This window comes from Oreochromis aureus, linkage group 20 (genome assembly GCF_013358895.1).
Source record: "Oreochromis aureus strain Israel breed Guangdong linkage group 20, ZZ_aureus, whole genome shotgun sequence".
NCBI lineage: Eukaryota > Metazoa > Chordata > Actinopteri > Cichliformes > Cichlidae > Oreochromis > Oreochromis aureus.
The window spans coordinates 20,679,368-20,695,305 of record NC_052961.1 but is presented as its reverse complement, the minus strand read 5'-3'; the positions used below and the strand labels follow the sequence as shown (position 1 = coordinate 20,695,305).

General features: G+C 41.9%; 1 protein-coding gene and 1 long non-coding RNA gene across 2 annotated transcripts in view; one reads left to right on the top strand and one right to left on the bottom strand.

Moving 5' to 3' along the window:
• Positions 1–1,034: 1,034 nt before the first annotated feature.
• On the bottom strand, positions 1,035–4,646 carry LOC120435352. Its single transcript, XR_005609669.1, has 5 exons — positions 4,420–4,646; positions 2,132–2,556; positions 1,904–2,000; positions 1,648–1,815; positions 1,035–1,489 (listed from the first exon to the last, which is right to left on the bottom strand). It is a non-coding gene; the product is annotated as an uncharacterized LOC120435352 (long non-coding RNA).
• Positions 3,631–15,938, top strand: part of fignl2 (fidgetin like 2) — a 47,295-nt gene continuing 34,987 nt past the window's right edge. Inside the window, exons 1-2 of the mRNA XM_039604789.1 lie at positions 3,631–3,753; positions 4,814–4,940. Coding sequence (XP_039460723.1) covers positions 4,874–4,940 — 67 coding nt within the window. The 5' untranslated portion in view covers positions 3,631–3,753; positions 4,814–4,873. The remainder of the gene's footprint in view (positions 3,754–4,813; positions 4,941–15,938) is intronic.

Sequence of the window (15,938 nt, the reverse complement as noted above, 5' to 3'; positions counted from 1 at the left end):
CCCGTTTCAACCCTTGACTAAGATCAGAGGATGATGCTCCCTCCTTCTCTCCTCCTCACCCCGGTTTCCTGTTCTCCCCTGAGGAGGGAGAACGGAAACCAGAGAGGAAGAAACCAGTGAGTCTCATAAAACGTGAAAAGCCCCTCCCTCGATGTATTCCCAACATACAGAAGCACGTATAGATGAAAACCTGCACCACCCTCCTCCACCAGCTTTGGCCTACTGTTTCTCTCCACCGGCATGAAATCTGCCAGCACCTCCTTGTCAACGAAATATTGACTAGACAACCGATTTCATAACCTTGTTGTGCAACAGTGCAAATGTGTATTGAAAAGAAAACAAAACAAATGCCTTTTTAAAATTTATTTAATTCCCAAATCAACCTGTCCTGTGCATGAACTGCGTGATTCTTTCGATTTGCCGAACAACAGCACCCACCCGTGGTCTCTGTCATGTATCAACAGATATGAGCAGATAAAAGGTTTTCACAGGTCTCATGACTGATTTCCAATTTAGGGAGACGATATAAGATTGTGTCTGTTCAGAGCTTCGTGCTTCAACTCGCTAATTTTTATTTTAGTGCTGGTTTATTTTCTTTAATTGTTAAACAAGTTTAACAAACAGATTTAATCATTTTTTGACAACAGGTGGATTTTTTTGATCACTGGAAAGGTTTGGTTTGATATAACTGCGAAATTAAAAATAAGAAAATGTTCCTTCAGTCTGTGCTTATCACTCCATGATATTAACAGTGGATAAATAAAGAGTATAGTGGTGGATTCTTTCCTTGTCATCCTCATAGAGCTCCTTAAACATATGTAAGGACTAGCATCCGCTTGCAGGTCTCACTTTGAGAACACTATGCGGTTCCTTTCCTTCATTTCTTTTTCCATTCATTTTATTCAGTACTTATTTATTCCATTTATAGTACCTGTGATCGGCCTACAATGTCAGTACGAAACATCCCTTTATAAGGTTTTATTCTAAAATGTGTTACACAACATGAAATGCATACAGGTGAATTCATAGTGCTCTGGAAAAGATCCCAAATTCAAGTTTTTTTCCCTTTTCATTTGGCATCTCGGTTTATTCACACTGCAGAGATTTGTTTAAGAAAGCAGAACGAAACAAACCACGAACGCATCCTTTTCTCCCCATTTCCTTATGGGAAATAAATACATAAATAAATAAAACAGATTCAGATTTAAAAACTGTAATGCTGTAAATGATCTTTACATTTCACAGAAAATACTTTGAATATTTTAAAATAACTAAGCTGAGATAAAATGTTAAATGTCCTGATTATTTGTTTAAAAAAAAATAAAAATGCAGAAAGTCCATTTTATCTTAGGATACCAACATTGTTGTTTAATGCAGAGTCATTGTCCTCTTTTTAATGCTGCTAGATGATGTAACGCAGTGACGGGAACATGTTTTATCCCGGTGGTCTCATACTTCTGCCGCAATGTCGAGCAGAGCTTCACAACATCTGTGAAACATATATGTAAAAGCAAATAATTGCAATTAACATTCAACTGTATACTGTGGATAAAAACTGACTAATATAGACGAAATCAAGCGAGTGACTTCTACGAAACCCTCATGAAATCCAAACAGCGTCCAAACAAATGTTACTTTCCAGCTCACCCTTCTTGTTTGGGGCCGGTCAGCCACTCCACAAAGTCTTTAGCCTTAATCTTATCAAGATAGTGTGTGAAATCACTGGTGAATGTTCCATCTGAATGCCTTTTGAGGTTTCGGACCATGTGATGTCCCTTTTCTGTCCGATATGAAAGCCATCTAGGAGAAGAAGTGCTGAAGAGAACGAAGAATGTTTCACTGACAAACGTATTTCAGAACTGCAGCTAATAATCCAAACATGAAACTGGACACTACAAAATACCTTGATGGCCCGGATTTGTCCAAAACCACCTGCTGAGTATCTGAAAAAATACAAAGGAGCAGCAAACACAGCACAGGCAGATTCATCCTCAGGTCACCTAGTTAAAAAAACAAACAAAACAAAAGCAAAGACACAAACAGGTTGTTTATCCTAAATCATTTGAACAGATTTTTATTTTTTTTAATTTATTTTTATTTTTCAAGTTTAGGTCTGAATGAATCAGCTCACCTCAGAGAAACCTAACACCTCTCCAGTGAAGAGCTGTGCTTTCCTGGCTGCTGCAAGTGTAGTGATGAAGAAGCCACAGAAAAAGCCCCTTCGCACCACTAAACTACAAGTACTGATTACCTCTGTCACTTTATAAAGACAGCAGGTGTCCTAGTGTGACATACAGGTCACCTCCTACAGCTGATGACCCTGTTAGTCATTATGGTGGTGCGGATCATGGCTCATCTCAACTAGAATTGTGTGTACTCTCCAGAAAGGTCAAAAGTCAGAGCCCACTCTGACTAACACAGACAGAAGCAGGTGCGAAGAAATTGTTCTGGTGTCTGACAACGACCACGTGATTCCTAAATCGTGTCGCTCGCTTCTGAAAATTTGGAAGTCTAGTCAGCTTGCTGTGTTTAGTTGCAGTTCTGCAATCATCCGGTCTGTGAAGAGTAGAAAGCTAATCATTGTTTGTAGGTACAAGATTATTTTAAATAAATATACCAGATATGATCATATTTGGACAAGGGTCAAGCTGACAACAACAAACAAACATAAACATACAACATGCAAACTCCACGACACCGTTTCCTAACTTATGGCAACCAACTGGACCTTCTTTCACAAGTCCGAATATGTTAGAAGTTGCTGCTCTACTCATATTTTCCACAACTACCTCTGAGGTTTACAGAGGATGGTCTGAAAAAGAGAAAATATCCAGTGAGCGTTAGTTCTATGGGTGAAAATGCCTTGTTGAAGCCAAAAGTCAGTGGAGAATCAGCACACTGGAAGTCAACTGTTACTCAATAACCAGAAGGGCTACAGCAGCAGACCACTATGCCATGTGCTGCTCCTGTCAGTTAAGAAGAGAAAACTGAGACTTTCTGATGTTTTTATGTCTAATATCTTTACTTACATTAGTAAATAGACTTTAGTGAAGATGATTTATGAAGGGGTTATTTATAAAATAAGGTCTCTTTATGAGCAACATTAAAATCATTCTACTTTTTATTTAATGTATCTTTATAGAACTGTGATGTTATATTTGTTGCTATTTCTGCTCCCCTCATGACCAGAGAAAGAAAAATATAACAGCAGTGTTTGCAGTAGAGGTGGGAGTATGGATCCAAACATCCGCAGCATCGATACCAGCAGCGGTATTGGTACTACCAAGGTGGGATCGATACTTTGTTTCTATTAGTTCTGCATGTTGCTTGAAAAATTGTGTCAAATAATTTGTTTGGAAATAAAAAAAATACATCTCAAACATGCACTATGAAAAAAGATGTCTGAACCTTTCCCTGTTGACTGCCATGTCTGTTTGATTTGTAGCCTATTTAAACAACAGAAGTTGTCCTGAAGAGCTTTAGAGAGAGGAACAATTAGATTTCAGGTCTTCAAAAAACCCAACTCACTCACTGCTCTGTTACATGAGCTGCTTTTATTGGTCACATGTATCGGTATTGATATCGGCAATATTGGCTCTGTATTTACTTGGTATCACACAGGACTAGTTCGCGGAGCATGACTGCAATTAAATAAGCCTCAATTAACCCAATAGCAGCCACTGGATAACAGCAAGTCTGAGGGACACAAAACCTCTCACACATTAGCGCCTCTTTCCCACAGCACACACAGAGGTGAGCTAACATGCGCTATGTTATACGAGATTAACGTAAAGCTGCAGGTATTAGACTCAAATCGCCGAGACCAGCAAAACAAACTTGGGCTCCAGTTAACATTTTATCTAACCAGGATTATTTACTAGATTTATTTACAAGTAAATACGCTCTTACGGACAGGTGCAGTCTGTGGACCTGCGGCAAATCAAGCTACAATATGTAGCTTAATTACTAGCAAGCTAATAATACTACAGCAAACTATGTGCACTAGCAGTGCTACCGCTAGCTAGCGTTGAAGCTGACCCAGTGTAACTTCATTGTCAGTCTTCAGAATGTTTTTACTCTAGCTGTCAGGAACTTCTCATTATTTTAAAGAATTATTTAACAATTAATGGCGAGAATATCGACATTAAAAAGAACTGGCGGCCTCGTTTTTGTGCAGGTGTTAATCTGCTCTCTTCAAAGTCATCTAAGAAACTTGCACGTTACAAATGCACTTCTGACTGTGTGCAAGTGTGCACCCAAGTTGGGTAAGTTATCATGGTGCAGTTTACAGGTCTGGGAGCGTGTAGCTGCATTAATAAATGCGCGTCTGTGTGGCCCACAGTAGAATAATTCTCAGAAACTGTACTGTGTTGAGAAGAAACCTTGATGCTGCCTGTGGGATGTGCAAGGATAAGCTACCTTTAGAACGATGACATGTACTTGATGGAGCAGTTATTTCTGGTGGGCCACAGAGTCAAGCTTAGCCAGTCCTGGCAGACCAGCTGATCCCAGTACCAGCCCACGTCAGCTGATGGCTCAGATGAGACCTTACTTCACATTCAGCCCTCAGATCTCAAACCGTGACTTAACCAGTGTCCTATCTTTTGTCAGTGAAACAGCTCTGTTCAGTGCTGAGTCTCCTTGCTGTTCTCCACCTTGCCTCAGGCTTTGCATGTTTGCACTTGAAAACATGGAAGTCCCAGAACAGAGCCATACTGCCCCCTATGAATCACTACAGATGGAAATGCCAATCTTCTTTGAAACATAACGGTCCTGATTGAAATGTTTCTGTTCTTTTTCATAAATGTTTTAGGCCAGGAGCTGGACTCCCTCAGATCTGCAGTGTATAACCCAGTGAAGGACTTCTGGACAGATGAGTGAGCAAAGTACAGAACATCCTGTCTCTAACCTTCAAGAGCCTCACTCAACCGAGCCATCTGGCAAGTATTTTCACCCTAAACCTCAAATAAAAAGACAAATAGTGCAGACAAAGTTTAAAATGCACTGAATCTGTTGGATAAATGTATTCTAGGTTCTGTGTTCTGGGCATGTGGATGTGTTTTTTCCTTTTAAACATATTAAAGGTGGACTAGCTTTCATTAAACCCTTTATATACTAGCTGACTACTTGACTGTCACATAAATGACACTGTATGTTGTAATATATGTACAGAGTAGCATCACAACTGAGCAGACAGTGGTGAGGACTCAAATAGTGTCTGTGTTAAATTGTTGGCTAGATTGTGTGTGCGCATACACGTTATTACCCCTCAGCTGTTAAAAGGCTGATGGTATTTTCGTCACCTCACCAGTGGTGTGGGTGGTGTGGATAGCTAAGTTTGTGAATGCGATAACTCGAAAACGAAGCAACGTACGAGCTTTAAATTGATACCACAGTAGTATCTACTAAAAATAGTTGACACATATAAATCTCACTGACCTCAACCAGGTCAGAGGTCAGGTTTTCTGAAAATCTGGTCAATGCCATAACTCGTGAATGTGGCATCGTAGGACTTTGAAATTGATACCCTAGATGCAGCTACTAAAAATCTTGGATGAGTTTGAATCTCACTGACCTTGACCTAACCCCCCACCTGGCTGCAGCTGCCCCTCCCTGATCCTGGCTCTGCTGGACATTTGTTTCTGTTAAAACGGAGTTCTTCCTTCTCACTGTCACCCAATGTTTACTCATAAGTCGTCATCTGATAACTGATTGTTAGGATTTCCTCTGTATTATTCTTATAATATAAAGAAGCTTGAGGTGACTGCTTTTGTGATTTGGTTCTGTGTAAATTGAATGATTATTGGCTAATATATAAATGGCTTTTTAAAAATTCCCTTATTAGTTGGATTCTAGTTTTGCTTTTGCTTGATTTCCAAAATTCTAGTCTTAAGGTGAGATTTTTTTTTTTTTTTTTTTAACAACATAATGCTTAAATGTCTTGCTAAGTCAAAAGGTCATACACCTACACTTAGACATGTGTCTGTTTGATTAACAGCTAAAAAATATCAGGAGATGAAGCTAGTTATCTTTTTATTTTTACTAGAAAAGTCTTGTATAAGTCTTATATTTTAAGATTTGCCAGCGTTAGGATGTACTTCTTGGACCTGGCCGCTAGGTGTCACACTTGACCGGAGCATCCAACAAGGCCTCCTGTACTGGCATGTTGCTCTCCACAACACCTCTGAGCAAAGATTTTGTTTCAGTTTGCAGTTCCAAGTTACAGCTTGACTTGTTTTTCATTTTTAAATATCAGATTGATTAATACAAAAAATGCTGAGACACTGTCGACTCAGTTCACTTTTTTCTTTCATTCTGGTTTTCAAACCAACCCAATGTGGCTCCCAGACCCAAAGAATGACAGATGATGTTTGTGCAGGATGATAAGTTGAAAGTCCTTCGTAGTGCAAACCTTCATTGTAAATTGGATATTGAGAGCTGACATAATGAGATAAAGATGCTGATTGGAAAAGCAAATATTTCATCAGGCTGTTCTTTTAAAGAAGCTCTGTTAGCATTGTGGGGTGGTGCAGTGATGATATAGTATTCACAAGAAAAGTGTTTTATTCTTGGAGAAATACACGTGCACCTGTGTCACGACTGAGACATCTGGGGCAGGCAGGGGGGAATAAATGTTTGAGTCTATATTTGATATACGTTATCATTATGAGGAGAATCGTGTAGCTGAGGGTCATGCTCGCAGTGCCCGCAGTGCTGTTCTCTCAGCTGCTGCTTGATAACTTGGTGCTGATTGAGACATTAATATTGCATTGATCTGCTGCTTCTCTCGCACGGGGCCACTTCTTTACAACACGTCATGTAAAAGCTCGGTAAGGGGAAGGTCTGCAACCACTGACTTCTCTGTTGATTTAGCTGTTACTTCGTGTTCATCCTATATGTTTACTTTTAATTTCTGAGCCATTTCTGCTGTATCTTAATGTCAAACGGTAACTAGCAGGCTCACAGTGGAGTATATAAAGAGATTTCATTTCTTTTATTCTAGCATTTGCATGGATCTGAAAAAAAGGAAATTCATATGGATAACTTCAAGGTGGATGTTATGTATGTATAAGATTGGTTTACACTGAAGAAAATCTCCCACACAGCTCCTATATAGATTTCATCTCACTCGAAGTCTGTGTGTCACAGTGGACATTTCATATTAGACTATTTATCTAAAACAACAAACGCCTTCCCTGGCGAGGCATAACAAGTCTTTGAAACACCGCAGGAAACAATAAGGCTTAAACCTATAAACATCACACGTGAGAGCAGTGATTCCGCCTGAGATTTTTTTTTCTTCAATTTATTTGGCCTGTTAATGACAGGCTATCAGATTCCTATCTCCCTTTCCTGCTCTCCCTCCCCTCTCCTGCTCTCCGCTGTAGCCTGGAGGACTGTTTTGGTGAGCATCTGGAGGCAGGCTGTTTGAATAGGCTTCATTCTTGCGGGGCCTTGTGCTCCAGTGAGCGCACTCGGGGCATGGATGCTTGGCCGTAGTCCGTAGATGAGGCAGAGCTGGGGGGGGAGAGGGAGAAACAAAAGGAAGCATGCGAAAACGCAGCCGTTTACACTGGTTGTGAATTTTCCCTCGCTGGAGTATTTGGTTCCATGCACAAAATCAATATAAAGTGCCGTCTCCGTTTCCTGTCTTCCTCCCTTTTCCCCTTTTTTGTTTTACTCCAAATAGAAATGGGGACATTTTTTTTTTTTCTTCATATGTGGGGGGTGGGAATCTTAAATACCCAACAGTACTCTGCAGCATGGCCTTTTTCTGCACAGTGGTAATAGGAGATGGGGTGGTGTAGCCGTCAGATTTGGTGAATGTGCTTGCAGAGCAGCTGAGGAAGTCTATTTTCTATTTTGCAGGATGCTTGTGGACAACTGTGGTCTTGAACCTCAGCCACCAAGTGATTGCTTTGTTGCCTTTCATAGCCTTGTGCAGTTTCCCTGGGGTGAAGGGAGAGGATTGCTTCGGAGCACTTTGGATGTTTACATTTATAAGGTTTTCAATGAATTTAAAAGAAGTGTAATTTGTTGGTTTAGTTGTTTTAGTTTTTTTCTTTTTTTTTTTTTTTTCTTTTTTTTTTACTTGAAATCTCAAAACTGTTGACCTGCCACGAGAGCAGCCAGAGATCTAGTTAAGAAATTGTTCACACATCCTATTGCACCAAAATATTGCGGTAATCTTTTCGAAATGTTGAAAGCCCTTAATCTCGAGTAAAATCCTCTCGTAATCTGGTGACAAAAATTGGAGTGCATCGAAGACTTTGGCACTTCTTTCCTCGCTGACCGTGTGGCTGTGAATATGGGAACTACATGTGCCCTTGCTCTGTGCTGCCTCTGATTTTTGTCTGTGTAGAGAAGCTGTGGCTCGACCAGCGCTGACGTGTAGAGGGTAATGGGATTGCAAGTGTCCGGCAGTAGGGAGTGGTAATGAAATGAAGGAGCAGCGCTCTCAGTTTGGGAAGTGTTCACTGACAGCCACATGAGTTGATATGCATTAGGTAGTGTGTGTGTGTTTTTTCACACACGTGGGAATGTTTGCGTATAATAACATGCGCTTGCGCCCGTGCAGAAACGGTGCTTTCAGAGCGTTGCTGCTCTTGCTGACAGTCTGACGGCCAGACAGGATCTTCTGAGTTAGTGTTTGCTAACTGTTACTAGCTCTGTGGGTTTGTGGTGACAGACAGAAACCTCGGGATGACAACATAACTGCAGCATGTCATAGCAGTGAAGGCGTGACCAGCTCTTCTATTTCCTCCTCTGCTGATAGTTGTTATCTCTGAAGGCAGAGTAATGCTTGCCACTGCGGCTGTCAAAACACCCATTCTCTGTCCACTTGCGTGATGCATGTTCATGGGTGATAGTGCTGTAACTAAGCTTTAAGAAAAAGGTTATTGGCTGCCAGAGCACAATTTTGAACTATAATCATGTCATAGGTAATGAACTTTTTGGGCTATCTAAACGGGAAAAAAAAAAAAGAAATTCATCTTGTTGTTATATCATATTCCTGCCTATTGTCCTCTGGTCATTCTGTGAATCTATCTCATTCTCATTTGAAATCATTATATCAGTGCATAAGCCCATATATATGCCATTGTGATTTTGTTTGGAGAGCAGAAATGGCAGATTGGTCTCAAATCCACCGGAGTAGATTATCCACTCATCTCTAAAGCTCGTGCATCGAGGGCTCCTCATAATTGCCGCTTGTGGTTTAGAAGGCAGGAGTGCCCAGCTTGCCCATGGTGAGGAGAACAGGACCGATCTGCTTGCACAATGCCATTCGTGTGTGCTTATTAAAAGTGCGTTTGACCCCTGGTTTTTTTTTTTTGTTTTTTGTTTTTTTTTTTTTTTTTTCCTCCCCGTGTTCCTCTTCTTATTTTATTCTATCTGATTGATGTTCACTGGGGTCGCCTGAGCCTATGCGGGGATCACTGCGCAGTGTGGAGGCCGCTAAATATTTACATGCATTCATTTGATTTTACACAGGGGTCCACTGGCCCCAGTCCAGGGTGCTCCGGCGGTCTCAGCCATATGTTGTCCTTTTTTTACACCACCGGACTGAAGGTCAGACCACCAGGTTTAGGAGGCTAGTTAGGAAGCACAAATGCTCTTTGTGGGTGGATCCTTAGTTCGTGGTGGTTGAGGAGCATGTATGGTAGTCATGTTTCTCGTCTGATGATCGTAACCTGACAGACGTGACAGTACAATATGTTCAGTCACACTGGAGCCAAAATAACAGGGAGCTTGAAAAAAGAGAAGTGACAGGAAACAGCATTTCCTGTCACTGCAGGAAAGGGAGGCTGTGAAGAACCATTAGATGATTTTACTGACATTTAGCTTGCATATAAAACAATAAACACACAAATACATCAGAGAAAAAATATATTTTTAAAATTTCCAGTAATAAAGATGTTGTGAACAGGTATGTAAAACCTGTTTTAGTTTGTGGGCTACTTACAGCTCAATCTGCTCAACTGGTCTAGACCAGTAAAACCACTAAACAAGCAACTATAAACAAAAGACAAAAAAAAAAAACACTTTGCACAAATACTCCAAATTCACAATCCATTCTTAATTAATTGACATGCTTCCTGTGACAACTCCTCCCCCTTTTGAAGTCAAAATGTCCAATTGGATCCTTTTGATGGGCTGATTCTGGCCGATGGGAGGTATGTTTGTTATAGTAAAGTGTGGAATCTGAGAGCGGTGTTTTCATTAATAAGAATACTTTAATCAAACATTTTCATGCGACTATAAAGTTGCAAGCAAAATGAATCAGAATACCCTCTTGAAGATAACACAGCTGTAATATATGCCTCCGTGCCATTTGGTTGACACATAGATAAAATGAATTTCAGTTTTTCCCAAATAGATTCAACATAGAAACAGATTAGAGTTGCTGCCCCTGTGTCTGAATTGTAGTATAGTTCTTGGTGACAGTGGGAAGGAAAAACTCCCTTTTCACAGGAAGAAATCTCCAGCACAACCAGGCTCAGGGAGGGGGAGCCATCTGCTGTGGTTGCACGTGGATGTCAGGACAGAAAACACTGTGGAAATGTGTAGTGGTATATTCACAAATGGAGAGTGAAAAGAGTTGAGTAAAGAAGAAACACTCAGTGCATCGTGCGAAGCCCCCAGCAGCCAATGAGTATTGCACTGTAACTAAGGCAGGATTCAGAGTATTTGATCCAGCTTTAACAAAAAAGAAACTTTTTCAAAGTTCTTCTCTTTAAATCTTAAAGGTAGAGAGGGTGTCTGGTAGGCTGGTAGGAAAGATGTCTGTGTTGTGCTGATGCAGTGATTTCTTTGAGGTCAGCGCGGCAGAGTTTAAGACAGTGTGCCAAACAGTTCCCGGGTGTTACAGCAGCAGCTACGTCTCAGCACTGTTATAATTCACTAAATGATTTAACAGCCTTCCATTGATCCACCTGGTAAACATTCATTGCTTTCAAAAAGATTTTCCACTTTGTTCAGAGATCTCTCTCTCTGTCGCTCATGCGTGTGTGTGTGTGTGTGTGTGTGTGTGTGTGTGTGTGTGTGTGTGTGTGTGTGTGTGTGTGTGTGTGTGTGTGTGTGTGTGTGTGTGTGTGTGTGTGTGTGTGTGTGTGTGTGTGTGTGTGTGTGTGTGTGTGTGTGTGTGTGTGTGTGTGTGTGTGTGTGTGTGTGTGTGTGTGTGTGTGTGTGTGTGTGTGTGTGTGTGTGTTTGAGTTAACAGGCAGGTGGGGGTGGGGTAACTGATTGGAGTCTGAGTGAACGAGTGTTGGCAGAATGTGGTTGAGACTAGGCAAAGAATGGGACAGAGAACAGACAGTGTGGTAGTAAGACGTAGAAATGAAGGATTGTCTGCTATTTCTCTCACCCATTAGCCAGACGCGACCATTGTTGCGCTCACTTCCCGCTGGCGCACTGCTGCCCTGACTGACAGCCCAACAAGCCGCCTCTGTAGGTCTGCCACATGGTGGGCTGATGCCCCGAGCCTGAAATGAAATGTGTGCCTGTGTATTCATTGATTTCTAAGGTGGTAATGTAACATTTGAGGTAATGTTCTTGTTATGTTTTACTGGTATTCTTCCCTATTTTTGCATGCATACAGCTTGTTTGTCTCTAGTAATAACTATATGTTTGTGTGCAGTACCACATGTTAAAGGCCCACAGGAACAGTGGTGAGTCGCAAGTATAATGTCTGGCACCCCATTACGAAACCCTCTTGAGCGCAACCCCATCCCCACCTCGAGAGTCGCCGCATGCACCCACTGCCTCAGCACAGCAGAGGGGAACGTGCAACGAGAGACGAGATGTGTTGAACAACTCTCACAGGCGGAGGCCATCTCATGGAATTCCAGAGCCGCAGCAGGAGGCCGAGAGGAGGCTGCTGGGGTAACAATGGCCAGGGACATCTGTCATGCGTGGCTGCACTCCCCTTTGCTTACAATAGGTCCGGGGGACCAGGCAGTGCTGTCTTTCATTTCTCTCCCCTCCTTTCCGGGGACACTTCTGTCCCTTACAATGGGCCTTTTGTCCCCTCCCCGCTTTTTGCCAACATTTAACCCCTCGAAGCTGCTCCTTTTTCGGCCCCTTCTTTCTGTCTCCGCTAGAAAACAAAACTTATTTGAAACCGCGACTATTCATTTACCTCCCTCTGCTTCTGTATGTCATTATGACTTTTTAGCTCTGTCCCTGGCAGCGTGCTCTGCATGAGTGTGTCAAAACCCTCTTTATATGCTGTGTATGTCTTTGAAAGCAAGTGGGAAATTGGCAGAAGATGGAAATGATGGTCTACAAATAGGAATGAAATGAAAGCCTCAAAATCCAGCACTCCCTTAGCACCAAATGTGAGTCTATTGTCTTCAATAAAAGATGGCAGCAGCCTCTGGCACTGCAGGCACTGTACCGGCTCTATATGCGCTGTAACCTCACTGGTGTCCCCTTCTAACTAACTTCATTGTGTTACATCCAGGTAGCCAGGACGCCAAGAGGCTGTCATCACACACTTACTGCCTGTTGATGTGACGCAAATCACTTTCCTGTGTGATATCTGATTGATTATTAAACCCGTGATGATGTTAGGGCCACAGCTCTGCACTGGCTTCAATGTAATTATACTCAAAGCTGTCTGTTTCTCAGTGTTTTCAACACTCATCAGCCTGATGTAAATTGCAAATTGATTTTTTTTTTCCCCAAGCCTCTCATTCTTAAGGACTTAAAGGGTTCTTGCTGGTCTATAATTGATTGGTCAGATTGCAATTTATTATTGCTGTCAGCAACAAGACTTTTCAAGGGGAAACTTGGCAGTCTGTTGAGTAATCTGGACTCATCACTTCTGTTGTGCCAACTTGACAAATATAAAGTCATGTCTACATTCCCAAATGCACTGAGTAGCTCCTTGGTTGTTGGTGCCAGACAGGCTGGTCTGAGTATTTCAGAAACTGCTGATCTACTGGGATTTTTCTCACACAACGTTCTCTAGGGTTTATAGAGAGCGGTCCCAAAAAGAGAAAATGTCTAGTGAGCACCAGCTCTCTGGGGAAAAATGCTTTGAGCTGATGGGAAGGCTAAAGTAAGAAAATTAGGGATTTGTTACAACTAAGTAAGCGGAAGAGCATCTCTGAATGCACAACATGCTGAACCTTGAAGAAGATGGGCTACAGCAGCAATCTCATGGACCTCAATTTCTGCTGCAATATTTGGATTATAGAGTATTTCTTTGCATTGTTGTTATGACCAGTGTACCCATCGCCTGGTGGCAGCAGCCAGCGGTACTTGATGTACTTAAACGGCCTCCACAATCACCAGATCTCAATCTCGCATCTAGCGTCTTTGGGATGTGGTGGAATGGGAGCTGTATCATGGATGTGCATGAATGTGGACCAGGATCTGTTTGGAGCACTTTAAGTCTGTGCCACAAAGAGTTAAGGCAGTTCTGACACAGACTTTAAGGTAGGAAGTTGTTGGAACAAAACTTAGTTCCTCTTTCACTAGGATTTAATTCCCAGACTAGACTAGACTCCTTCTTTCCCACCTTTTTGATTCCAGACTCGATGCACCCCAGTTGCTTTGCTTTTACGCTAAAGGTTTTGTTTTGGATTCCACCCAAGCAACATTCTTAGACAGGAAGTAGCTGATTTTTGCCCATGTTTTTCTTGTGTGTTGTTAAGTTGCTGAAGTAATGCTCTCAAATAAAGCTGCAAGACCCTGGAAGCCAAGTTTTTGGTCAGTATTTTGGTGTCTTCACAGGAATCCATTATCCCATCTTTAAATCTTTCTCCTTAAACACCTCTTGTGTGATCTTATCTTTGTGTGAGTTTTTTCTTTTTCCCCTGGATGGTGCCTGTGGAGGTCGGTGTTAGGCAATATCCTAACTGTCATTGAAACTCAGATTTCCACTGATAACCCCTTTGCTTAGTCTGAAGAACTCGTCTCTGTTTTTCAAGGCTAGATTGTTCACTGTGCATTGTTTCAGGAAGAGAGGCTGCTGCAGCACTGATTGGTGGTCTGACAGCATTCTGTAAAAGTATTGTACTGTGCATCCTTGTTACTGCTGGTCATTGATCTTCAGATATCCTTTTTCTTTTGTCACAATCAGCACTTATTTCCCACGTATAGTCAGTTGCAGAGTTGCAGATGATCAAAAACCAGGAAAATCTTGATGATCACATTATTTTATGAGCATGTTCAGGCAGTTCGGTTGGTTAGAAGTCACAAATTTCCTTAAATATTTTCAAATATTACATTTTTTCTTACTTAATTGTGGTTTTAATGCAATTATTGAGAGAGAGAGAGATTAGCCAAGCATGTGATATTGCACAGGGGTGTACTCACTTCTGTTGTTTATAACTTCCAGGGCTTGCAGTCACTTGTTTCACTTGGCCCTGCACCATAATGGAGTCACTGGCTAGCTGGACTGCTGTGTCCTGTCCTGGCAGATAATTGCTGCCAGCTGCCCATGGGTCGAGGGAACAAAGGCCTGTTTGAAAAGGTGATCCTGTTGATTGGAGAAGCTGTCCACCCTCCTTTAATAGGATATGCATCACATGAGATCTGGCATCTGTGTACAGTGCTGCCTCATTCTGGCACATGTCCCCTGGGTCCAGCACGTTTTTGTAACGCCAGACCTTGAGTTGTTTCAACCGGACAGCGAAATTAACTCTGAGAGTGAATATCAGGGAAGTCTGAGCGGGGAATAAGGTGAAGGTGGTGCAGGTCATTTCACGTAGTTGGAGCGAAAGCCTAGGGGGTGAAATTTTATTATTGTCACAATTCCTGACTTGACACATTTGCAGTCATTTTAGATTGCATTAATATTTGCCAAACCTTTTGACAGCAACTTCATGTATTTGGGACCATCTGATGTGGGTTTTCAGTTTCTGTGCATACCTTTTTTAACTATCTCTTAAAGGAGGAGGAAGGGTTTTAGAAAGCAAATATTTCATGTGAATGGCTGAGTCAGTTGTTGGAGATAACATTCTTGTCTTTTCCCTGTCAGCATAAATATTTAAGTGAACCTGTCAGCAGCGCTCCCTCACTTCCATCCTCTCTCAGAGGAAGGAGAAAAACAAGAGAAGAGGGGATAAGTCAGAAAGCGAGATAAAGGCCTCTGAATGATTGTTTTCTGTCTGCATGGTCGTGCTCTCTGGCTATAACCAGGACCACTCACATGCTGGTAGGACCTGTGTGTGTCTAACACCTCTCAGTGCTGTTTAGCTGATCGAACGGCCCTCCAGGCGTCCTGTTATGACAGCTCACTCCACCTTGTGAGACCTCATCTGGGGCGTGTTCTGACAGGGTGGCCTCTTGAAATAGCTCTGATGAGAGGAGAGCACAGATTTCTATCATTCTCCTGCTGCTCACTGTCACTCTCGCTTTTTCTTTGTTACAGTGCAAGCATGCATGTCTGCTGTTGGTTTGTCTTTTTGCACATTGTGATTTCATCAGGAAAGAAATGCTCTATTGTGGCAATAACGGCACAATAAGTTATACATAAGGATTTTTTTTTAATACATTCAGTTTTATTAGAGAGATTTGATATGAGCTGCAAATATCCTTTAACTGCTAAACAAAGGAAATAAAACGCAGAACACAATGAACGACACACAAAGTCATCCCTCTGCAGCACTAGTACTGACTGACATTGTGAAGGTGAGATAAGAAAATCAGAGCAGTAAAAATGTCCTTGACTGAGCTCTGGCCTGGCCATAGTTAACCGATCAACCAGCACCATCTGTGACAAGCAATTATCTCATATCACATCCTCGCTGACCATCTGTATTAAAACCTTCTCAAAACACCTGAGATTAACCCACCCTCTCACCGTGTTCTGCCATAATCCCGCCTGTCTACCAGTTCTCGTTTTTTCTCCTGCGTGGTTGAGCCAATAGTGTGGGCTGGTTCAGGGTCAGCCTTCACCTTGTTATATAAATTCAGCCTGCTGCTGC